Source organism: Ictalurus punctatus, chromosome 15, assembly GCF_001660625.3.
Source record: "Ictalurus punctatus breed USDA103 chromosome 15, Coco_2.0, whole genome shotgun sequence".
Classification (NCBI taxonomy): Eukaryota; Metazoa; Chordata; class Actinopteri; order Siluriformes; family Ictaluridae; genus Ictalurus; species Ictalurus punctatus.
In genome coordinates this window covers 11,000,556-11,021,352 of record NC_030430.2, presented here as the reverse complement: position 1 = coordinate 11,021,352, position 20,797 = coordinate 11,000,556, and the positions used below count along the sequence as shown (strand labels likewise).

The 20,797-nt window shown below is 40.3% G+C and overlaps 1 protein-coding gene across 6 annotated transcripts in view; it reads right to left on the bottom strand.

Moving 5' to 3' along the window:
• tns2a (tensin 2a) overlaps positions 1-19,352 on the bottom strand; it is a 48,002-nt gene extending 28,650 nt beyond the window's left edge. For 2 of the 6 annotated variants that reach the window (XM_017486902.3, XM_017486903.3), the window contains exons 1-3: positions 18,945-19,342; positions 2,356-2,461; positions 2,118-2,155 (exon numbers count right to left, since the gene is read on the bottom strand). In XM_017486902.3, coding sequence (XP_017342391.2) covers positions 2,118-2,155; positions 2,356-2,461; positions 18,945-19,058 — 258 coding nt within the window. In that variant the 5' untranslated portion in view covers positions 19,059-19,342. Of the gene's footprint in view, positions 1-2,117; positions 2,156-2,355; positions 2,462-11,669; positions 13,932-18,944 lie in introns of those variants that run through there. The other 4 variants (XM_047160351.2, XM_017486905.3, XM_017486904.3 and 1 more) reach the window with 4 other exon arrangements.
• Positions 19,353-20,797: the final 1,445 nt, after the last annotated feature.

Here is a 20,797-nt window from a genome sequence, read left to right as displayed (position 1 = left end):
AGGTTAAAATGTTAATATTTCTGCTTTTAGCATGAACCTAAATCAAAATTATTACCATCCCTGCTGATCTAACATTATAAATCACTCGTTCTAAAGCACTCTAACGCAAGTCTGTTTTACATTCCTGTAGGTCAGTAGGGAGAACGGATGCACAGTCAAATCAAATCAGTTGTCAGCGAATAGCACGTTGCCTAAAGCTCACCAGAGCACCAGGGAGCAACTGACTCTCGTTCAAATGGATCTTTAATATTGAGGGAGGACTGCAGTCACAGTACACCGAGGGCTGCACAGCTTCAGCACATTGGCAACAGCAATCATGACTAAAGATATTAAACAAAGACCTCTTCAGTTCAAACATGTGGAAATTATAATGAGTTAGCACCAGACTTAATGTTAGCAGCCTGTAAGCCATCTGGCACTGCTATTAATAGTATTTAAGCCAAGCCAGCACTCAAGTGCCCTTAATTTTTTTTTTAATGCATGTTGTCCCTAGAAAGGCAGTGGAGACTTTGATCTTTTCTCATGCCAAGTTCCTGTTTGTCTCCTAAGCCAGGTGGAGTGAAATGGTTTTCAAAAGCATCCATATGTTTAGCCTCAGAGCCATGGCGCTGAAAGCTGGAGTGGGAGCACGGGTGCCACAGAGCAGACAAGGGACTGAAAAGATACTGTCTCAGTACCTGAACGTTCCCCTGTGGGACAGCGACGGTGCTTCTCTTCCAGCTCTTAGATGAGCCCTATCACTACAGAATGGCAGAAATGGCAGTGGGACTTCGTGTTACACAACTATACACAAATATATAACCTATATAAGGCCTGCTGGGGTTAAACTGGCAGGCTTGTACAAGATGGATCACAGAAGTCAGGGACTCTGTCATGCTTGTCTACAGGTAGTTGAGACTTCCATAGTACAGAACACAGCTGCAGCTAAGTCTCGACAACTAGCTGAAGTGTTATACTTTATACAAACGATGACCACATCATGAACATGTCAGCAGGAAGTAACGAGCATCTCAAGAGCATCTCTAGGTGAACACTAGCCAAAAAATAAGGTTCCTCGACAGTTCTTTGGATAGATAAGGATTTTAGATTTTAGGACATTTAGAACCCTTCAAGGACAAAACAAAGAACCCTGGTTCTAGTGCCAGGATAAGTCTTTAAGGGGCGGTCACACTACACTTTTCACCCCATTAACTTCAATTCATACACATGCAAATCCTGGAGACCATGCAAAGAAGTTTCACATTTTGCGGCGTTCCAAAGTCCAAGTCTAGTGAGCTCTGACCTGCGAATTCAGAGGTCAATAGAAGATCGACACGTCACCGCGTGACCTCTTCACAACAACAACAGTAGTGTCGCACCATCCCGTTTATGCCGTTTTATACGACACAGGCTTCAAAGAATATAAAAATCAACATCAAAAGAGAAGTAGCCTAGACTGCGGTGTCACTACTTACAGAAAAAGATGCCATATTTTAATACTGGCATGTGATGTCGTATCTGGATGCTGAAAGTCTCGTGTGACCGCTGCTTTATTCTAAGAATGATTAGATTGTGTATCTACATCAATAGACAGAGGAATAGATAAAAATTCTAAGATTGACATGCCATCCTATGAAAGAGGGATTAGATCGGACTTCTTCAGCAAATCATTGTGTTGCCATGTTCCTAAAACCAGAACTGCTTCCTTATGCTTTTACTGAAACATCCACAGAACGAATGCATCAATTCTACAACCCTTATTAACCACAAGATTAATCTACATTAACAGCTTCCAAAGCATGATTTAGCTCTGGCTGTATTCCTGGTGTAACACAGGATGCTGCTGGCTTCTGCAGGCCTGACATTGTGTCTGCCAGGTCAGTCTATGGGTAGAGCAGGCATTCAGTGACTTGTCAATGAGCCATTCACGAATGGGGCATGCGGCTGGGGTGCGGCTGCCCCAACACACAGAGGCCTTCAGAGAGAGACAGAGAGAGAGAGAGAGAGAGAGAGAGAGAGAGAGAGAGAGAGAGAGAGAGAGAGAGAGAGATGGATAGAAGAACTGAGACAGGAGTTAGCTAATCTCTGTATTAGCTACCAGGTTTTAAATGATGAGACCAGAGAGAGCATGTCCTTACCTTACTTTCACATTTCTTGTGAGTGGCTGTTTTGCAGACTGTAAATGACAGAGAACAAGATATACAGATTTAGAGAGCAACCCAGAAGCAAATTTCATCTCCTGCTCTTTGAACAAGGCTTCTCTAAGCCATGCTTTGTGTAACAGTGGTCAAGAGGAATCAAAACATTAAATCACTGAAAAGCAATTAAGAAGTCCCAATGAACTAAAAGGTGAAGGAATCAGGAGAAGAGACTCACCTCGGCAGAAGGATCCCAGACTGTCTATGTTTTGCTTGCACACCCCACACTGGCGCTTCTTCTTAAACGTTTTTTCCTTAAACTCATGGGGCTCACCCTTCCCTGCCTAAAGAAAACAGATCCATTAAAAGTTGCAGACAAAATTACAATCTTCCTGAGAAACAAACAAACAAACAAAAAGACCAGCAGCTAAACCAGCATTCATCCACTTCAGTACTGTATCAGTTTTTTTTCTGACTGTGTTCATCATTCTCTCACATTTTGGTCTGTACCTGTGATCTTGAACCAGGTCCTTTTCCTGTCTTTGTGTGGAGTGTATCACCTTACCAAGTCTGCTAGGAGGACAAAACCTTTGCATAATACTTAATCTCGTGGTGACGCACCTGGTCTTAAGAGACGCCACACTATTGAAGGACAGAGAATAACCGAACCATTTCAGTGATCCCTGCAGCCTTGCCTATTTTAGCACTGATAATTTCACACACACACACACACACCTGGTTTCATATAGAGATAAAATGAACACAGGTGAAGTGTTTGGGCTGTGAGCGCATGAACATTCTGCATTGTGCTCTGAAGCACGTGTGACGTCTGCGCTGAGGAGAATAAATCAGCTTTGTCTAGAGCTGTGTGTTTTTCCGTTTGGCAGCGGAGGTAGAAGGAGCTCGTTTCCACTCTCTGCCTCCAGAGCTGGGCGCTGTTTGGACAGCTGTCAGGAGACGCACTACGTGCCCACTGGATGCTGTATTGTAGATTTGCAAAGCTTGCCAGCTTCCTCTGAATGACACACCCATGCAATAGTGTCTGATATTTATGGGTGGATTTTTCTGTCTTCTTGTCTTTGCGAGGACAATACGACACAACAAAACAACACACACTCACAAACACACTAGCGGTGGGCGATATGACGTAAATATCATGCCACACTTGAGAAAATTTTGACAGTACCGGATATAAAAATGGTATTTAAGTGCAAGCAAAACATCAGTGACATTTATTTATAAATAAATAAATAAATAAATAAATAAATAAATAAATAAAGGATTTGAATGATAAAAATGAATTTATAAACAAGTCATAAACAATGCAAAAATAAATGTTATGGGAATAATAATGGTGTTGGTCAGGGTTATACTACTACTACTACTACTACTACTACTAATAATAATAATAATAATATGACTACGGAAAATAAAATTTGCCCAATCACACATTGGTTTAGTGAGCATCAGTGTGATGTGTCATGATTTCCAATGTAGACATGGATAGAAGTAACACAGGTAGTGAAATTCAGATAAAACAAGATCATGCTTAAAATATTGGGGTTAAGAACATGACATTATGAGAAGTGATTTCAGAACATAATAATAACTTAAACCAGTATAAGTTGTGTATATCTGGTAATAAGTTGTGAGTACGTTGTTGTGATTGATAATCCTCTCTTTTGATTCTTATTTTGCATCAGCATGCTATAAATGAAACACACAGGACTTTATATAACAAGAAAAGAATGTGGAAAAAGAGCTCTAATCCACACAGTTACTGAATAAACACTGATAGGCTATGTGCTCTGCTGTAAATCTCCCATCTTTCTCAACTTACAATACCGTAGTAGTTGGAAGAGTGATATTAAAAATATGCAAAGAGTGAGTAAAAAAAAACTGTTTATGTGCAGAAAAGTTCTGTTTACAGGAGGATAAGATCAGCTCGGCTCTACAGCTCCTCCAGCAGCTCTAATAACCAGTCTGCCTACTGCTTACAATCCTCTGGCATGATTCCCTTTTACTTTTCCCTTTCATTTAACAGGGGAAAAAATCTTTTATTTTAAAACAGGCTATGCATTCTCTCTCGACTTCTTTTATATTTTTTTATGGTTCAAATCTGTTTGAATGGTTCAAAGTGAACATATCTTGAATATAGTCAGATTTATCTAGTATTTCCTATCGTATGATTAGAAAAAACAAAATAGAAGATTAAATTAAGATTAAACTTTCTTTTTTCTTTTACTAATTTCAAGCTTTAAATAGTCTCGTTCTACTGACAGATAATTTGACTAATTTTAAGCCTTTATTTCTAGAAAGAAGCAAAATGATCTATCAATAGAATAAGAAAATATAAAGCTTAAAATTAGTATATAAATATACTACACATATATACATATACACACACATTATATATACGCATATGTATACATACATACATACACACACATATATATATATATATATATATATATATATATATATATATATATATATATATATATATATATATATATATATATATATATATATATATATATATAGAGAGAGAGAGAGAGAGAGAGAGAGAAACAGGTTTAATAATCGAATATTTGGTTTATGGTAAACTTGTAATAAGAAATACTAGATAAAATCTGACTGAAGATATTTTCGCTTCCTAATACGTCAAATATTTCAATAGACAAATGGCATTCACAGTCTTTTGCTAATTTCACCCCACATCGTCTCACTGATTTCACTCAGGTGTGGCTGAGAATACAGAAAAAGTTTCTTACCTTTTAAAACTGAAAGCTCACAAGGTTCCCACAAGCCCCAATGGAAAAATGACTAACAGGCTAACGCATCACTACAAACCAGCACTAACTACCTGTACAGATTGACCACACCAGCTTCTACCACTTGCACTTCTCTTCTAATCTTTTCTAGCCAACTTGTCTCTCTGGACGGCTCTACTGCCCTACGGTGTGTTGACAGCGCCTGTCCTGGGCATGGACTTCTCGCTGGGTCTGGAGCACAGACAACGAGAGCCTGTTCAAATTTAGCCACCCAGGGCATGAGCCAAATGCTCTTTAGTCAAAAGATGGCCTTTAAGAGTGAGGACCCTCCCATTGCTCGCATCACTTCAAGCCCAAATGAAAGAACAGAGAAGGAATTGAAGAGAGCAAAGGACAATCTGGACACATGCACAGAAATAAGACACACAGGCAGATACAGCGGCTATACGTGCTGAAGAGAAAAGCATGCCCAATTTTCTCCTTCCATACCATCACTACATTTTCCTGCTCTTTAGCATTGGATAAGATTTACTATAAAGATGTTTGGACACCTTACTCAATGATGCAACACAAACTGTAACGGGATGGACAAGCGCTCTGGACTAGCCACCAAAACAACGCACATCAAGGTTTAAACAACGTTCAAGGAACAGCCCTCCCTTGTGCTGCTAAATTAGAAGACCTGTTATTAAATGACAGTGACGAGTCCCTCTGAGATCTGATACTGCTGCAATTCCCATGGAACTGAGCATAACTAAATAGGTTACAATCTAGAACCCCAATGTTTATCCTGTAAGAGACTATAAGCTGTGTTTAGTACAGTTGGTAGATCTCGATTGCTTGGTTGTGGGATTTGCCTTTATGATTCCCCCCTTTCATTATGCTCAGGAGTAGCTCGGCAGGGGACATTCATGTGTGCGTGTGTGAGCGCGCATGTAGCCCCAATTCTAGCCTCAATGAATCAATGTGTCCCAACAGGGTGGGACGGTCAAAAGAAGGAACTGACTGTATATTTGTGTGTGTATGTGTGTCAGAGCATTGGGTGGACTTGTGTGTGTGTGTGTGTGTGTGTGTGTGTGTGTGTGTGTGTGTGTGTGTGCGCGTAGGGTGGGACAGGCAATAGGGGAACAGAGACTGCCTGTTCCAGAGATGAGGTCAGCACAGCACTGTTACAAGTTTCCTGCCCTCTCGTCCCCTCGACCTTCCCAACACATCACGCAAGTTTCCAAGCGATTGGCACTTCATAAACTCTCAAGAGCCTCTGTTACAGATTTCAGATTAAACATCTGACCGTTATAAACCGGTTTCTTGGGCGTGGATCATGGGCCTTGCTTGTTTAGATTTTGTAATGAAAGATTACCACTGTAGCAGCAGTTTATATTACGTGCATCTATAATACCAGTCCTTCAAGCATCAAAAACAAACAAGAATCCACTTTTCTATCTGAACACCCCCCCTACCCCAATCTATCTGTTAATTTTTCTTCCCAGTTAAAACAAAAAAAAAATTTAAATAGTGATATTTCACATATCTACACAGCTGAAAAGCAGGTCAGTTTTCTACTCGTGTAACCGTCTATATATGCCTGCATGATATTATTAGTTTAAACAGAGCAAAGGATTACAAAAGACAAACTTACTGGATAAACCTATAACTGGATAAACACACTGGACAAACCTACTGTATAATCGTTACTTCATGCACAGTAAATATAGAAGCTTCTCTGATCAACTTAAAGAAGCCTATATTGTGATCATTACTAAGATGTGATGCACTGACCAGGTCTTTACAGACATCATGTTCTCTCACCTGCTGCACTGTAAACTGTATGACCTGTGTCATGTCACACACTAATCTCACACAGTCTATTCTATTAGCGGCAGCTTTTTTTTTTTTTTTTTTTTAAATCAAGGAAAAGTTCGAAGGACACATGTTATCAGCTTACCAAACATGAAGCTTTCGCTTTCATAGTGGTCAGAATGAAGACTGGAGACTTTGAGACTACGGGATACACGCAGCAGGAAATATAGTTCACACAAACCACCAAACACACGACCCAGACGCGAGATGAACAAAAATACATGCGTGCATGGAGAGTTCTGCCAAGCTATTGTTCATAACATCCTATTACTGAATAACTGAAACCACCTGGCTCTTTATCTATCCTTGTGTGTAACTACTTTTTATGGGTAGTCTAATTTTACTGCATTTAAAATTCAGTGGCTTTTCTCTGGCATTGTTCAGTCCCTCCAGGATTCCACAGTTTTGTGATTGCAGAACCCGATGCAAAAATCGAGCAAACGCCACAATATTTGGTGGAGTTTTGCAGTTTTTCAAAATTACTGAAGATTTGCTGCAGATTTGGGCCAAGACTCGTCATGTGACGTCATCAAAATGCGCATTCAGCCAAAGCCCTCTTTGATTCACATGTGTCGAGCATGAGTATCGCTAAAGAGGTCTCATATATCATTTACCAACAAACAAAAACAATTTTGTGCAGTTGTAATTTTGCCAATTCAAGTAGTTTTCCGGAAAAAAAAAGACAAAACTCAAGTTGCATCACAATTTTTTTAAAAAGACGCAGCAAAATCAAGCATTTTTGGCCACTACAATCACAAAAAACCCTCTGCGAGGGACTGATTGTCACTGAATTACATACAAACAGGTGACCCATCAAAGAAGAACAAAAAAAAAACAAAAAAAAAACCCCCAAACACCTTTCTATTTGCCCATCAAGAGGTCAGCGTGAATGGTCATCGCCTTTAACCTGGAAGTGGTCCCATGCAGGCAGACCTTCCCTCATCCACAGGGCACAATCTGTCACTCAACCCAACCGTAAATCTATGGACAGATGTGTAAGACTGCACTCTCCACCACCGTCACCACAACACCAACTGAGAGAATATCTTTTTGGAGAATGGTGTTCATCCCTCCAGTACAGTTTCAGAGATGTGTAGACTCGCAGCCAAGGCACATCACAGGCTGTTCTGTTTATATTGTTTTTCTTTCCTTTAATTTGTTACCCGTGTATACAATGTACTGTACTTGACCTTTATTTGTAGCTGTGTGGAGTAACACATTTTTAGCCATTTCCCTTTACAGACTTATGTCTTATAAAGTCACCAGGATTGCAAGATGCGAAAGCAATTTTCACTTCGCTGTTATCGATGTGATCACTGCAGCTAAAACAACTGCTGTTAACACCACACTGCCAGCCAGCACATTTACTGCAGCATGTGAGTTCCCTTTGGCAAACAGCTGTTTTCTCTCTTCTGCAGTTAGATATGAGTTCAAACAAATCTCTCCTAGAATCCTGTGAAGTCTAAAATACACTGCACAAGACCACAGAAAGAGAGAGAGAGATTCTCTCCAAACATCAGGTGTAGATTGAGAGTCAATCCTTTGTGAGACAGTTTAGCAAATCCAGTGTTACAGCATCACACTGTTCAGCAAGGTCTAGAAGGGGTTTGGTTCAACTCTGATCAACACTCTGTTCCAAATGTTTGCTGTAAATTCTGGCAGTTTGTATGCAGGCTGTGTATTCAGTAACATGCCAAAATGCCACAGTCCCTACAAAACTGCCACTGTGCTCAGAAGGAGATATTTTTGAGAACCAGCTGAAGCATTTCAGGAACTCCTAATGAACCTTAGCGCTGGCTAACTGTCAAATTCCAGAAGGATCAGCTTTCTTCAGCTCCTCTCTCGCATTAAGTGCTGGACTTCACTTTAATTAAACAGCCATGAAATAACTAGCAGCAGAGCCAGAACTTCACAGTCTTATCCGTATCGCCAATGCCATTTGACTACCTGCTGATTGTGGCACCCTTGCAACATCTCTACCTTAAGGATCTGATGCAGCAGCGCTTTAGTCCTTTAGTCTGTAAAACTCTCTCACCTCCTCATCTGTACACTCTGCTCAAAGAGATAAGATTCCAAAGCTTTAACTCCTGTCCTAATACCACTGTCAACACCATCATGCTTGTCATCTCGTAGATCACAAACTAGCGGAGCCTTTATTGAGCAGCACAACTGCCTCATACAGCTGCTCTGCATTCTGAAAGTGTTTGCTGTCTCCACTATTTCTATGCTGGATTTCTGATTAATATGACAGTGAATGTCACAGAAAAGTGGTGAGTGAGAAAATAAGCTCTTTTATTTTGGGAGCTTTGTTAAATATAGGTGTGCAACAATTATTGTCACCCCTATGAATTCGTATGAGTGAGTGGGTGACTAGGAACAGGAAATTATTCAACCATGACTTCCAGTTTCACAGGGGTATAAATATGAGGTAACATGTAGGCCAAAAAATAGTGATTCATAACAATGGGTAAGACCAAGGAATATATCTGTACAGCAAAAGGTTGTTGAGCATCACAAAATGGGAAATGGCTATAAGAAACCACCATCAGGGCAATAATTAAGTTCTAGTCAACTGGAAATGTTATGAATCAACCTGGAAGAGGACACGTGTCTATATTGTTTCAACACACTGTGAAGAGGATGGTTCGAGTGGCCAAAAAATCTCCAAGGATCACAGCTGGAGAATTGCAGAAGTTAGTTGCATCTTGGGGTCAGAAAGTCTCCAAAACTACAATCTGAATTCATCTACATCACCACAAGTTGTTTGGAAGGGTTTCAAGAAAAAAGCCTCTACTCTCATCCAAAAACAATCTCAAGCGTCTTCAGTTTGCCAGACACTACTGGAACTTCAAATGGGATCGAGTTCTATGGTCAGATGAAACCAAAATAGAGCTTTTTGTCAATAAACACCAGAGGTGGTTTTGGCACACACCGAGAGGTAGTCATATGGAAAAGTACCTCATGTCCACGGTTAAATATGATGGTGGCTCTTTAATGTTTTGGGGCTGTTTTTCTGCCATAGGACCTGGACATTTTGTTAGGATACATGGCATCATGGGCTCTATCAAATATCAACAGATATTAAATGAAACGCTGACTGCCTCTACCCAGAAAGCTTAAAATGAGCCGTGGTTGGATCTTCCAGCAGGACAATGATCCAAAACATACATCAGAATCAACACAAAAATGGTTTACTGACCACAAAATCAAAGTCCTGCCATGGCCATCCCAGTCCCCTGACTTGAAACCCATAGAAAACCTGTGGGGTGAACTGAAGAAGAGAGTTCACTAGCGTGGACCTCGAAATTTGAAGGATCTGGAGAGATTCTATATGGAGGAATGGTCTCAGATCCCTTGCCATGTATTCTTCAACCTCATCAGGCATTATAGAAGATTCAGAGCTGGCAAAGTGGGGTAACAAAGTATTGACTACAGTAACAGGCTGTCAATAATCGTTGCACACATATATTTAACAAAGATATTTATTTTTTGATAATCCCATGTTGTTTTTCATTTGTTTGCTATCCATAAAAGCAGAGTATTTTTGTGATTTTTTTTAAACAAAAGATCAAAAGGTTAAACAACAAAGACAATTTTTCACAGCCTTCTTAGCTCAAGGGTGCCAATATTAGTGGAGGGCCATGTGTATATATAGTTAGTTTCTTTGTGATTGTTGCAGCCAAAAATGCTTGATTTTGCTGCGCTTAAATCCCCCCATACTTTGCGATGGGGGGATTTAATTTTTTAATTTTTTTTTTTTGCGGAAAACTGCTTTTGCAGTGATGTTTGTTGGTAAATGAGACCTTAGTCTCTCAATTGTCTGCCTTAGCCCACTGAAGGTATTTCTAATTAGTGCCAGTTGTTCCAGTAACGTGACTAATAAGATACTGGAAGGGGAAACTGTGGTTTGGAGAGAGAGAGAGAGAGAGAGAGAGAGGTCACATCATGTGGTCTGATTCGTCCTTCATATTCGCAAAGACCGTGAAATTAAAGCGTCTCCAGTGAAGCGCTTGATACTTTGTGACGGAGCTGCCATTAGTAACCAACGGCAACATTCCAAATGCCTCCCTAGTGGACATACAGTGCACTACATGTACAACAGAAGCCTGTATGTTTCATACCCTTCGGAGTGCACATGAAGGGACAGATGGTAATTTTGGATTTGGATTATTTCTGCGCGCCACAATGGGACTCGTACGATACTCCCCCCGACTTTTCCGAGAACCAGAACTTTCTACTGAACTTCTGAGAAGCAGAACTGTAACAGAAATGAGAAATGTCAAGATTCTGGAGGCATGTCCAAGTTTCTTCACGACACAGCCTACTCAAAACAGTTCCCACAACACAACCACAGGGGTGTTTCAAAGGAGCCCACTTAATTACAAGACTAATGAAAGTGTGGAGCGTTTTTGAAGGCTATATTATGGTTATGTAAGCTAAGCAATGAGCGCGTCGAATCTTCTGGAAAAAGTAAAGAAAGGGTTACTCCGTGTCTGACGCAGTCCACCGAGTTCTGCCGTGAAGAGCTCCAGGGAACATGGAAAACACAACAAGCTTGTTTTATATAAGCAGTGGTGTTTAATAGACCCCGTTAAAGCTGTGCTCTCGTTACTTTTAACACAGAAGAGGAAAAACACAAATGCAAAAGTCCTCTACTCAGTATATAATCAGTGTACAAGGAGCGCGCGCGCGCGCACACACACACACACATATACGCGCGCGCACGCACGCACGCAAGAGCACACAGAGCTGTCAGTCAGTAGGATGCTGATGGAATGGCAACTGATATGACAACGAAGTTTACAAAGAGGTGAAGAATACACACATGAGGGAATTTAATTAGGAGAAATCTTCCCCCAAGAAACAAACAACAATGACCTCCATCTGCATTTCAGATAAACCTAGGCTATAGTCTTACCTTGCTCATGTTGCTCTTCAAAACAGCACTAACGCGGGTTTAAAATGGTGGCGTTTGAACACATTTAGTACATTCTCGTTCAGTGTAAATAGTGTACAGCAGCTCCTGTTCTACTGACGCTCATGTTTACTTTCCCTCAAATTCTGAGCTCAGGGGCGGAGCCGTGAGGAAAAGACGCCGTGGAACGGATTTCTCCGAAGCGCCCTTTTCTGATTGGCTACACCAAGAAGAACGCGTTCCCAATTGGCTGGAATGTGAAAATGGGTGGAACCAGCTTCATAGGACATCAATGGAAGATTGTTCTCATCCTCTCTGGCGCCAGTGCTGAGCAAATGAACGAGAATGACGAATAATAAAAATAAAGCGGAAAATGAAGGAAAACACAAGCATATTAATAAAAAAAGTGGAAATAGGAGGAAAACACACACACACACACACACACTCACAAATAAAGGTACTATTCATTGTTGCTGACCTTTTAAAAGAAATAATTTAAGCTACATACTTGGACCTTATGGACCACTAATTTACATAATAAATGTTCAAAGGGTGTAGGCTTGATTGTAATTTTCCTTGTCGGAAGTTATTACTTGGCATCTTTGTTTCTGAGAGTGTGTGTTCAACTGCGTGTTCATGGGAAAACTGCATGGGAAAAAATGAAACCATGTAGAAAGCAAAAGGTTTAAGATACTATTTGAAACAAACACACCGAGATGTACAACATTTAGGCAATATGACTTTTTATAGCTACTGTCAAATCTACGTGCCTAAATCGCTGTGCAAAATTGTGTCCCTTTTTTACAAACATTCCACCTAAACATTGATCAATAATTGCCTTGCATTTCAGCCCTAACCAAAAATCCGATTGCGACACCAAGTGCGACACCAAGTGGTGAAAGATAGCATCACACAAAAGTGCACAAACGCATCAGGTGCCTAAAATATAGATATATACATATAAATCCCTAAAAACTGACTTTGGCTTACAAGATCCTTATTTAAAATGTCTCCAGTGAGAAGCCCAAACTAGAGAAACCCAACCGACAAAGTAAACAAGACCTTTTAGGAAGTGTTTGCAGACATTAACAGCCTCTTAGCCAAATAAAAGTCGTATATCGTATAAGCAAAGCGTATTCATTCAGATTGATTATCTGTATAACACAGCCATGAAATTAGCTGAAACGAGAGTTTATGAGTATAGCCCAGGCCTATTCCAATACATATACACTAAGCATGAATTAATCCCTGAAGACATGGGGCGTAAAATAAATCACTAGGCTGTTACAGGTATAACAAGTATATAGTCAGCTATAAAGATGCTGAACTGAGCTCAAAAGTATCAAATGGTCAAATATACTGCAAGCAAACAATCACAAATCATGTATCTGTGAGATGAGTCATGTAGTATGTGGATCAGTGTCTTAGATTGCTGATCTTACAGTTTTCGACTGGATCCTGGTGTCATTGTGAAACTGGAGGTAGCTGAAACGACAATTTACGTATGATGAAACAAGGAAAATGGTCATATCCAGTGCTTCTGGGGATCCACCATGACCCTGACCGCAATAAAATAGTTCCTGAAGATGAATGAATGAATCAAATCAATATGAAACAAGGGAAATCATGCAAATTCCTAACAAATTGTTACACCCTGTGTGTGTAAATTTGCAAAGACTGCTTTTACAGAGTGACATATGGGCAAGAGACAGACACAAAGATGATGGAAAAGAGGAAAAGGAGAAAAGGTAAGGGTCCTGGGAGAACACAAGCAACCAATGCATAAAAAGGTGCGAGGCACATGATCCAGGGGCACATGAGCTAGAAGCTAATAAGAGAGAATTTGAGCACAAACATCCAAGTGCCAAGAATGAAATATGTTCCCACTCTTCGAGTCACTGAGCCACGTGGACATGAATTTACAGTATTTACACAACCATGGGGTACTCCATGGAGGAGAGGGGAAGAGGGTACATGGAGAAGAAAAAGCCTTTGTTTATTAGAAGGGTTTAGTAAGAACTCACTCCCCTCCCTCTTCTGCTTGTAGCCTTGTCCCGTCTTTCCTGTTTCCCTTCTGTCCTCTAGAAAAAAAATGAGCTCAGTGTGAAAGAGAACAGGGAGAACAGAGAGATATGGCCATGTCGATGACCCTGAACTGGACAGAGGAAGCAATCTGGGACTTAATAGGCCACAGCAGTAGAGTCTATGGTGCAATTTTGGTCAGGTGAAATCAAGTTTCAATATCCCATTCTATCAAAAGAGGTTCTATGACATTTATTTAATGACAGAAAACATGACACAAAAAAAGCCCTAGGCATGAAAAGTATGGCCTAAAGAGAAAGGACATATTACGGACACATTCAGTGAGGTAATGTTGCTTTAATGGGTCATGGAGCCCCGATGATGGAATGCTTAAAAGGGGGAATGAAAACATGAGCGAAAAAGGAGAGAGAGAGAGATGGGAACATTTAGACAGAGGAAATGAAGGCGGGAGGAGGGAGGACAGAAATGATTGGCTAAGGGAAAAGCCAAGCGTTGATCAACTACAGCTGTGGAGTTGGGGGAGATGAGACTGGGGAGGCTAACAAAGAGGGGGGGGGAGCAAGTGTTGGATTGGAGGACAAAAATGAGTAAATAGGAATGCCACAACTTGTAAGGAAGCAGGTGATTTATGGGAATATTTACTCTGTATGGGAACATATACTGTTGAATCCAATTCCTCTTCTCTCTTCCCATTAATGGCCATGTCATTCCCAAAACATCTGGATCAAAATGCACCACTATGGGAGAGAGGAATTTTTTTCACGAGTAGCAAAAGAAAGGAAACCAGATTATAGTGATTTGTTTTTGTGACCTGGGTGGACTGGAGTGGCACTGGGAAACTAGTGAAATCACATCAGTGGTTTTCCTCTTCCTTCCCATTTTGCATTCCTACCCTCCATATCCCATCTCTCTCTGTTCCCACACCCACAGTCATGCGATGGTGCTCACTCACTCACACACTCTCTCTCTCTCTCTCTCTCTCTCTCTCTCTCTCTCTCTCACACACACACACACACGCGCACACGCACGCACACACACACACACATGCAGTTTATCCTTTTCCTTTTTTTCTTTCACACTTTCTAGCCATGCAATGTAGCCATGCAATGAGTGTTTTAGAGTAGACTGGAGAAATGTAATCTGTACCTGATTAGACAAATTACAGCGCTGTTACTATTTAACAAGCTCCAGACATTTAAATCATGTAAATCTTATGTGCATTTATCATGGTGGTAAACACACACACTTACTAACAGGTATCATACAAATCTAAAATATTACTAGAACCCTAAAGGTTGCGCAATAGAACCCTACCACGGAGATTTTCCTTTATTAGAGAAGTAGAACTTCTTAAGCAAGCTCAGACCCATTAAAAAACAAACAAACCTGGATCTCATAGAAGAGTTTTTTTTACACATTCTAGAGTTATAGTGATGTAACACAAACAGATTGATCCTTTCACTGCGTTATTGCACTCATTCTAATACCGAAGTGTTTCTAACCACTAACATGGACTGGTATGGTGGATGCCAAAAAAAATGTTGTTGATATAATGATGTTTTCTGTGTGAAGATTATTTAGCATTTATAGAAGAAGTCTCATTAAAGCTGTTCCTTTTAGCTTTTCTTCATGGGAAAAAAAAAATCTTCAGGACAGAGGACTTTGTGATTTGCAGCTTCTCTATAGCATGACAAGCTGAATGTTTTGTCTTATTAAATTCAAGAGAGAAATGAATGAATGAATGAATGCCTTTATTGTCACTATACACATGTATAGAAAAAAGAGAAGCTAGTGAGGGATGTTGTTATAAGGCGTAATAGGAACATTTTGTGGATGTCCCACTACTTGAACTATAAATGGATTTTTTTAAAAAAGTGTCATTCTTTAATAAATAAATAAATAAACAGTTGTTAGAGTTGGCAAACTGCTGTGGTATAAGAGGAATAAAACATTTCAGGATGTGCTGTTATAGGATAATAATCAACTTTGGGTTAGTAACAGCATCAACACACCCCACTGTGTTTTATTCCTTAAGCAACACATGCAGAATTTTGTAGTGACCAAAAATATTACATTAATTTAAAAATATCAGCAAAATTGTATTTTACATCTCAAAGTACACTCTTGGAAAAGGGTTCAAAAGTGGTCCCAAGCATATGGTTGGCTAAAAAACAAAATAAAAAAAAAAAAAAAAAAGAGTTAACTGTTTATTTACCCAAAATCGAAAGTAGTTTACATTTTCAAAATAAATTCATATATCAATCTTAAATCATACAGTGATCTTAAACCTAACAATTTTCATGCATAAGGCTTTAGATTGTAATGTCTACGATAAAACATACATGCAATCACATGTGTCCAAACAACTCTGTGTTCTTATGTTATGGGAATAGCAGGCCTTTATATATACACCCAGTTAACCAGGCATTTTCCTGTGTGGTGTATGGCGCATGCCTGTGGATTATGGCTGCCATAAACTAGCACTTGTTAAAGTCTTGTCATTCCAAGGATATTCCAGGAATATAGCGTAAACCACCCCAACAAAATCCACAGTGAGCATTGTTGCCCTCACAAGACTTCAGCTGGGCGTGGGCATACACACAGACACATAACTCAAGCATCCTTCGTGTCATCTTGTTTACTTCCAAACAATGCAAAAAATAAATAAATAAATAAATAAAAAGCAACAACAAAAAAGCCAAGCATATTAGTTGAAATGATTCAATGCGATCCATACTGGAAGAGGATCAAGCATGGATTTAATTCAAGCATTATGGACTTGTAATGACTGAATGCACTGCAACATTTATTAAATCCGTGATATTGTTGAATGTTGTTTCATGAACATGTCATGACCCAATAGAGTTATGAAGTATATTACTCCTGACATGATCACATGCTGTTTTAATGCATGACCACAAACCTCCTCCATACCGATCGATAATCCTACCAGTATCAAGATGAAAAAAATATGTCGAACCGAAGATTATGGCTACAGCAACAGAACTCAAAAGAAACCACAAGCATTGGTTTTAAAATATGAATATAAAAGTCAGACTTGTGATTACATTTTACTCATACAAGACTGGGAGAATAAAGTGTAGCGTTTAAATTTCTGTGGAGGTTCTCAGTTATGTATCTGGGCATAGACTCTAGACCACAGCACTATGAAATGAGTATGATGGAATAAAGCTAATGTCTTACAGAGAGGAGAGGTTTTGGGATATCTCTCTCTCACTCTACACGCACACACTTGGATTCCCAGACCTACTTCATAGGGTCAGCTACAAATGTGTCATCATACAGAGGGCTTAATATTCCCACACTGCACAGTGTGAGCAAGCCTCAGGGAATAGATGATTACATATACATGCACTGTCACACACTCTGTTACACTCACTCACTCATTGCTCCCACAGTCTGAAATGGTTATTACACAACACCATGAGCAAACATCCATCTCTCCATCTGTTTTCTGTACTGCCTATTCCAGGGAACTCAAGGCAGAAGGCAGGGGACACCCTGGACAGGGTGCCAACCCATCGCAGGGCACAGTCGCGCACACACTCATACACTATGGACAATTTATAGATGCCAATCAGTCTACAATGCACGTCTTTGGACTGGGGGAGGAAACCGGAGTACCCGGAGGAAACCCCCCAAAGCACAGGGAGAACATGCAAACTCCGTGCACAAAGGTTGGAGGCAGGAATCGAACCCCCAACAAGGTAAATGTGCTAACCAGTAAGCCACCATGGCCCCATAAGTAAACATACATATACATGTATATCTACACATACATACAGTGCTGTGAAAAAGTATTTGCCCCATTCTGGTTTCTTCTGTTTTTGTGCATATCTCATATGAATTGTTTCAAAATCTATGATAAAACAAAGACAACCTGAGTAAACACAATACAGTATTTAAATGATAATGTTATTCATTGAAGTAAAAAAAATTATCCAATACCAACTGGACCTGTGTGAAAATGTATATGCCCCCATAGTTACTAATTCCCCCAAATCTGTGAAACTGCACTCATAATGTGGTTCAACTGGACTAGACGCAACCAGGCTTTATTACTGCAAACCCTGTTCCCTCAGATCACCACTTAAATATAACTTTTTCAACAGCATGAAGTTTTGAAAGAACAAAATTGAAAGAAATTCCAGAAATGATGAGGAAGAAGGTGACTATCAGAAAGACAAAAATGGCATCCATGGAAGAGTGGTGAGGTGAAAACAACTGCTAACCCAGAAGAACATTAAGGCTCGTCTGAATTTTGCCAACACACACATTAATGATCCTCAAACATTTTGGGAGAATGTTTTGTGGACTGAGGAGTCGAAAGTGAAACTATTTTGAAGACAGGGTCCCGTTACATCTGGCGTAAACCAAACACAGAATTCCACAAAAAGAACATCATATCTACAGACAAGCATGATGGTGGAAGTGTGATGGTGTGAGGATGCTTTGCTGCTTCAAGGTCTGGGCAACTTGCAATAATTGAGGGAAACATGAATTCTGCTCTCTACCAGAAAAACCTAAAGGAGATTGTCTGATCTTCAGTCCATAAGTTGAAACTTAAGTGCAACTGGATTATGCAGCAAGACAATGATCCATATCATAGCAGTAAGTCCTAGACCTAGAAGTGAATGAAAGACGCATTGCCGGTTAACAAATCTATTTGGTTGCAGTTATTGCTGTTAATGGTGTGACAGCCAGATTTTAAGTTTTAGGGGGCAATTAGTTTTTCACATGGGTGATAGGTGTTTGATAACTTGTTTTTCCTCAATAATAAAAAAAAAAACTATAGTGTGTTTACTCACGTTGCCTTTGTTTTATGTTGTATTACCTTTGAAGATCTAAAACTTTTTAATACGAGATATACACAAAAACAGAAAAAATCAAGAAGTGGGCAAATACTTTTTCGCAGCACTTTACACATAAAGAGGACTAAATCCGATAACAACAAAGAAAGAGAACATGCGCCAGACACATTTGGTAGAATGGATGAAATGATGAGAAATGGAGGCCAGCATTTGAAACTGTCCTGTGGACCAAAGAACAGAGGTGTATGTGAAAACGCCCCTGAGGATTGCAACATTCCTCCAAAATCACCTACAGGAGCTTGAATTCAGTGTCATGATAAATAAGCCATCAGTACTACAAAGAAAGTATTATAAGAAACTGCACATACTTTACACGAGTACTCCATGTACTGCTATAACTCACCTTGGTGAGTCTCATGTTGATCCTGTTGTGTGTCCTCTCCCTGTTTAGAGTCCCTCTGAGCACCTCTGGCTCCGGCTCGTCCCCGCAGCAATCCGTACACAGGGCGCAACCCATATAATAATGCAATGCTTTATTTATGTACAACTTTTCTTACACTCAAGATTGTGTTACTATTCTACAAAAAGAAAAAGAAAAAAGAAAAAAGAATAAAATAAAAAAGTAGTGCTCTGGACCTTGCTGGTCCACCCTCTCCTCTCGCTTCTCTGCCTCTTGCTCGTGTTTTCCTGACTACACTGGGGCAGCTGTTTTTGTCGACTCACTTGAGGCCCTTCCCCTTCTGCTGGCTCTCCTTCTAACAAGCACATACTCATGCACTCGCACACACCAGCTCATACTCACTCCTCTGTCCATCCTGAAATAACACACACATACTGCTGCAAATTACCCTTTCAATCTAATTTCTATCACCACTCACGCAGTCACACACAAGGTCTGAGTTGAAGTCTGAAGATTATTCATGCACCCACCCCCTAACCATCCTCAGCACACACACAAACCATTATATTCACTCTCAAAACACACAGGTATATTACTCGCCTCTCTGACTCCCAAAACATGGTCTCTCTTGAATATGTGCTGCACACCTGTAGTATTTATTCAACCATTCAGACGTCCTCCCCCTTTTCCCACTGGATTTTTCCAAACTTCCCATTTCTCCCATTCACTGGAATGTCATTCCTTTCTATCCACTTTTCTTTTATTACCTTCTCCCTCGAGCCTTCTCTCCTCTACCAGGATACATATTATATACATCACAATTTATTTACACAGAGCTTTTGCGGCGAAGTAAACGAAGCGGAGATGTTCCAAAGACAGATATGGTGAAGCAGACCGCAGCAGCAGTGCTTGGGAAAGTGGGAAAGCCACAGCTCAGGCTCAGCTGGTATGCATGTTGGCAAGCGCCATTACAGAGCTCAAGAACACACACTCGTGTGTAAGTGAGACTGTGAGAGCAAAGTCAACTCTGTTCTGAACCCTCTGAGGGAGCGCTAGATTCCTCTGCCATGGCCTCATAGAGTAAAACACCACAGCAGCAAAGCGCTCATATTTGCTGTTTCACTGGGGCAGTGTTCCAATATGTTTCAAGTTTTATAAGTTCTCATTTTGAGGTGTGTGTGTGCGCGTGTGTAAATGGGGGGGCAGCATTTCAAATCGTACCCCATGTTAAGGCAAATTCCATTCATGCCTTCGAAGCCCTCTCGCTTGCATCCCTCCCTCTTTTTCCTGTATCCCCTCACACACGCTTTACTTTCAGCACTAAGCTGACTGCCTGCATTCTCAGGTGTATATATCTCAACAGTCTAATTTTGACAGGAAAGACAGCATGCATTTTGCAAATAATACTAACCAAGTAGACATTTTTTCTTCTGCTTATGACTAGCAACAATTCTAATTCTATGATGATTCTACTAATCTTATCTATTTTAGGAAGAAGCAGTAAAACAATTTGAATTGACGTGAATTTGAAATAAGAGAATGTAGTGGATCAAATATCCAACCATCAATTTTTCATTCTGCTTATCCTACACGGGGAGCCTATTCCAAGGAACTTGGGGCACAAGGTGGGAGACACCCTGGACGGGGTGCCAACCCATCATAGGGCACAATCACACACACTACGGACAATTTGTTGATGCCAATCAGCCTACAACGCACGTCTTTGGACTAGGGGAGGAAACCGGAGTACCTGGGGGAAACCCCCAAGGCACAGGGAGAACATACAAACTCTGCACATACAGGGCGGAGGTGGGATTAAAACACCCAACACTGGTGGTGCAAGGCAAATGTGCCAC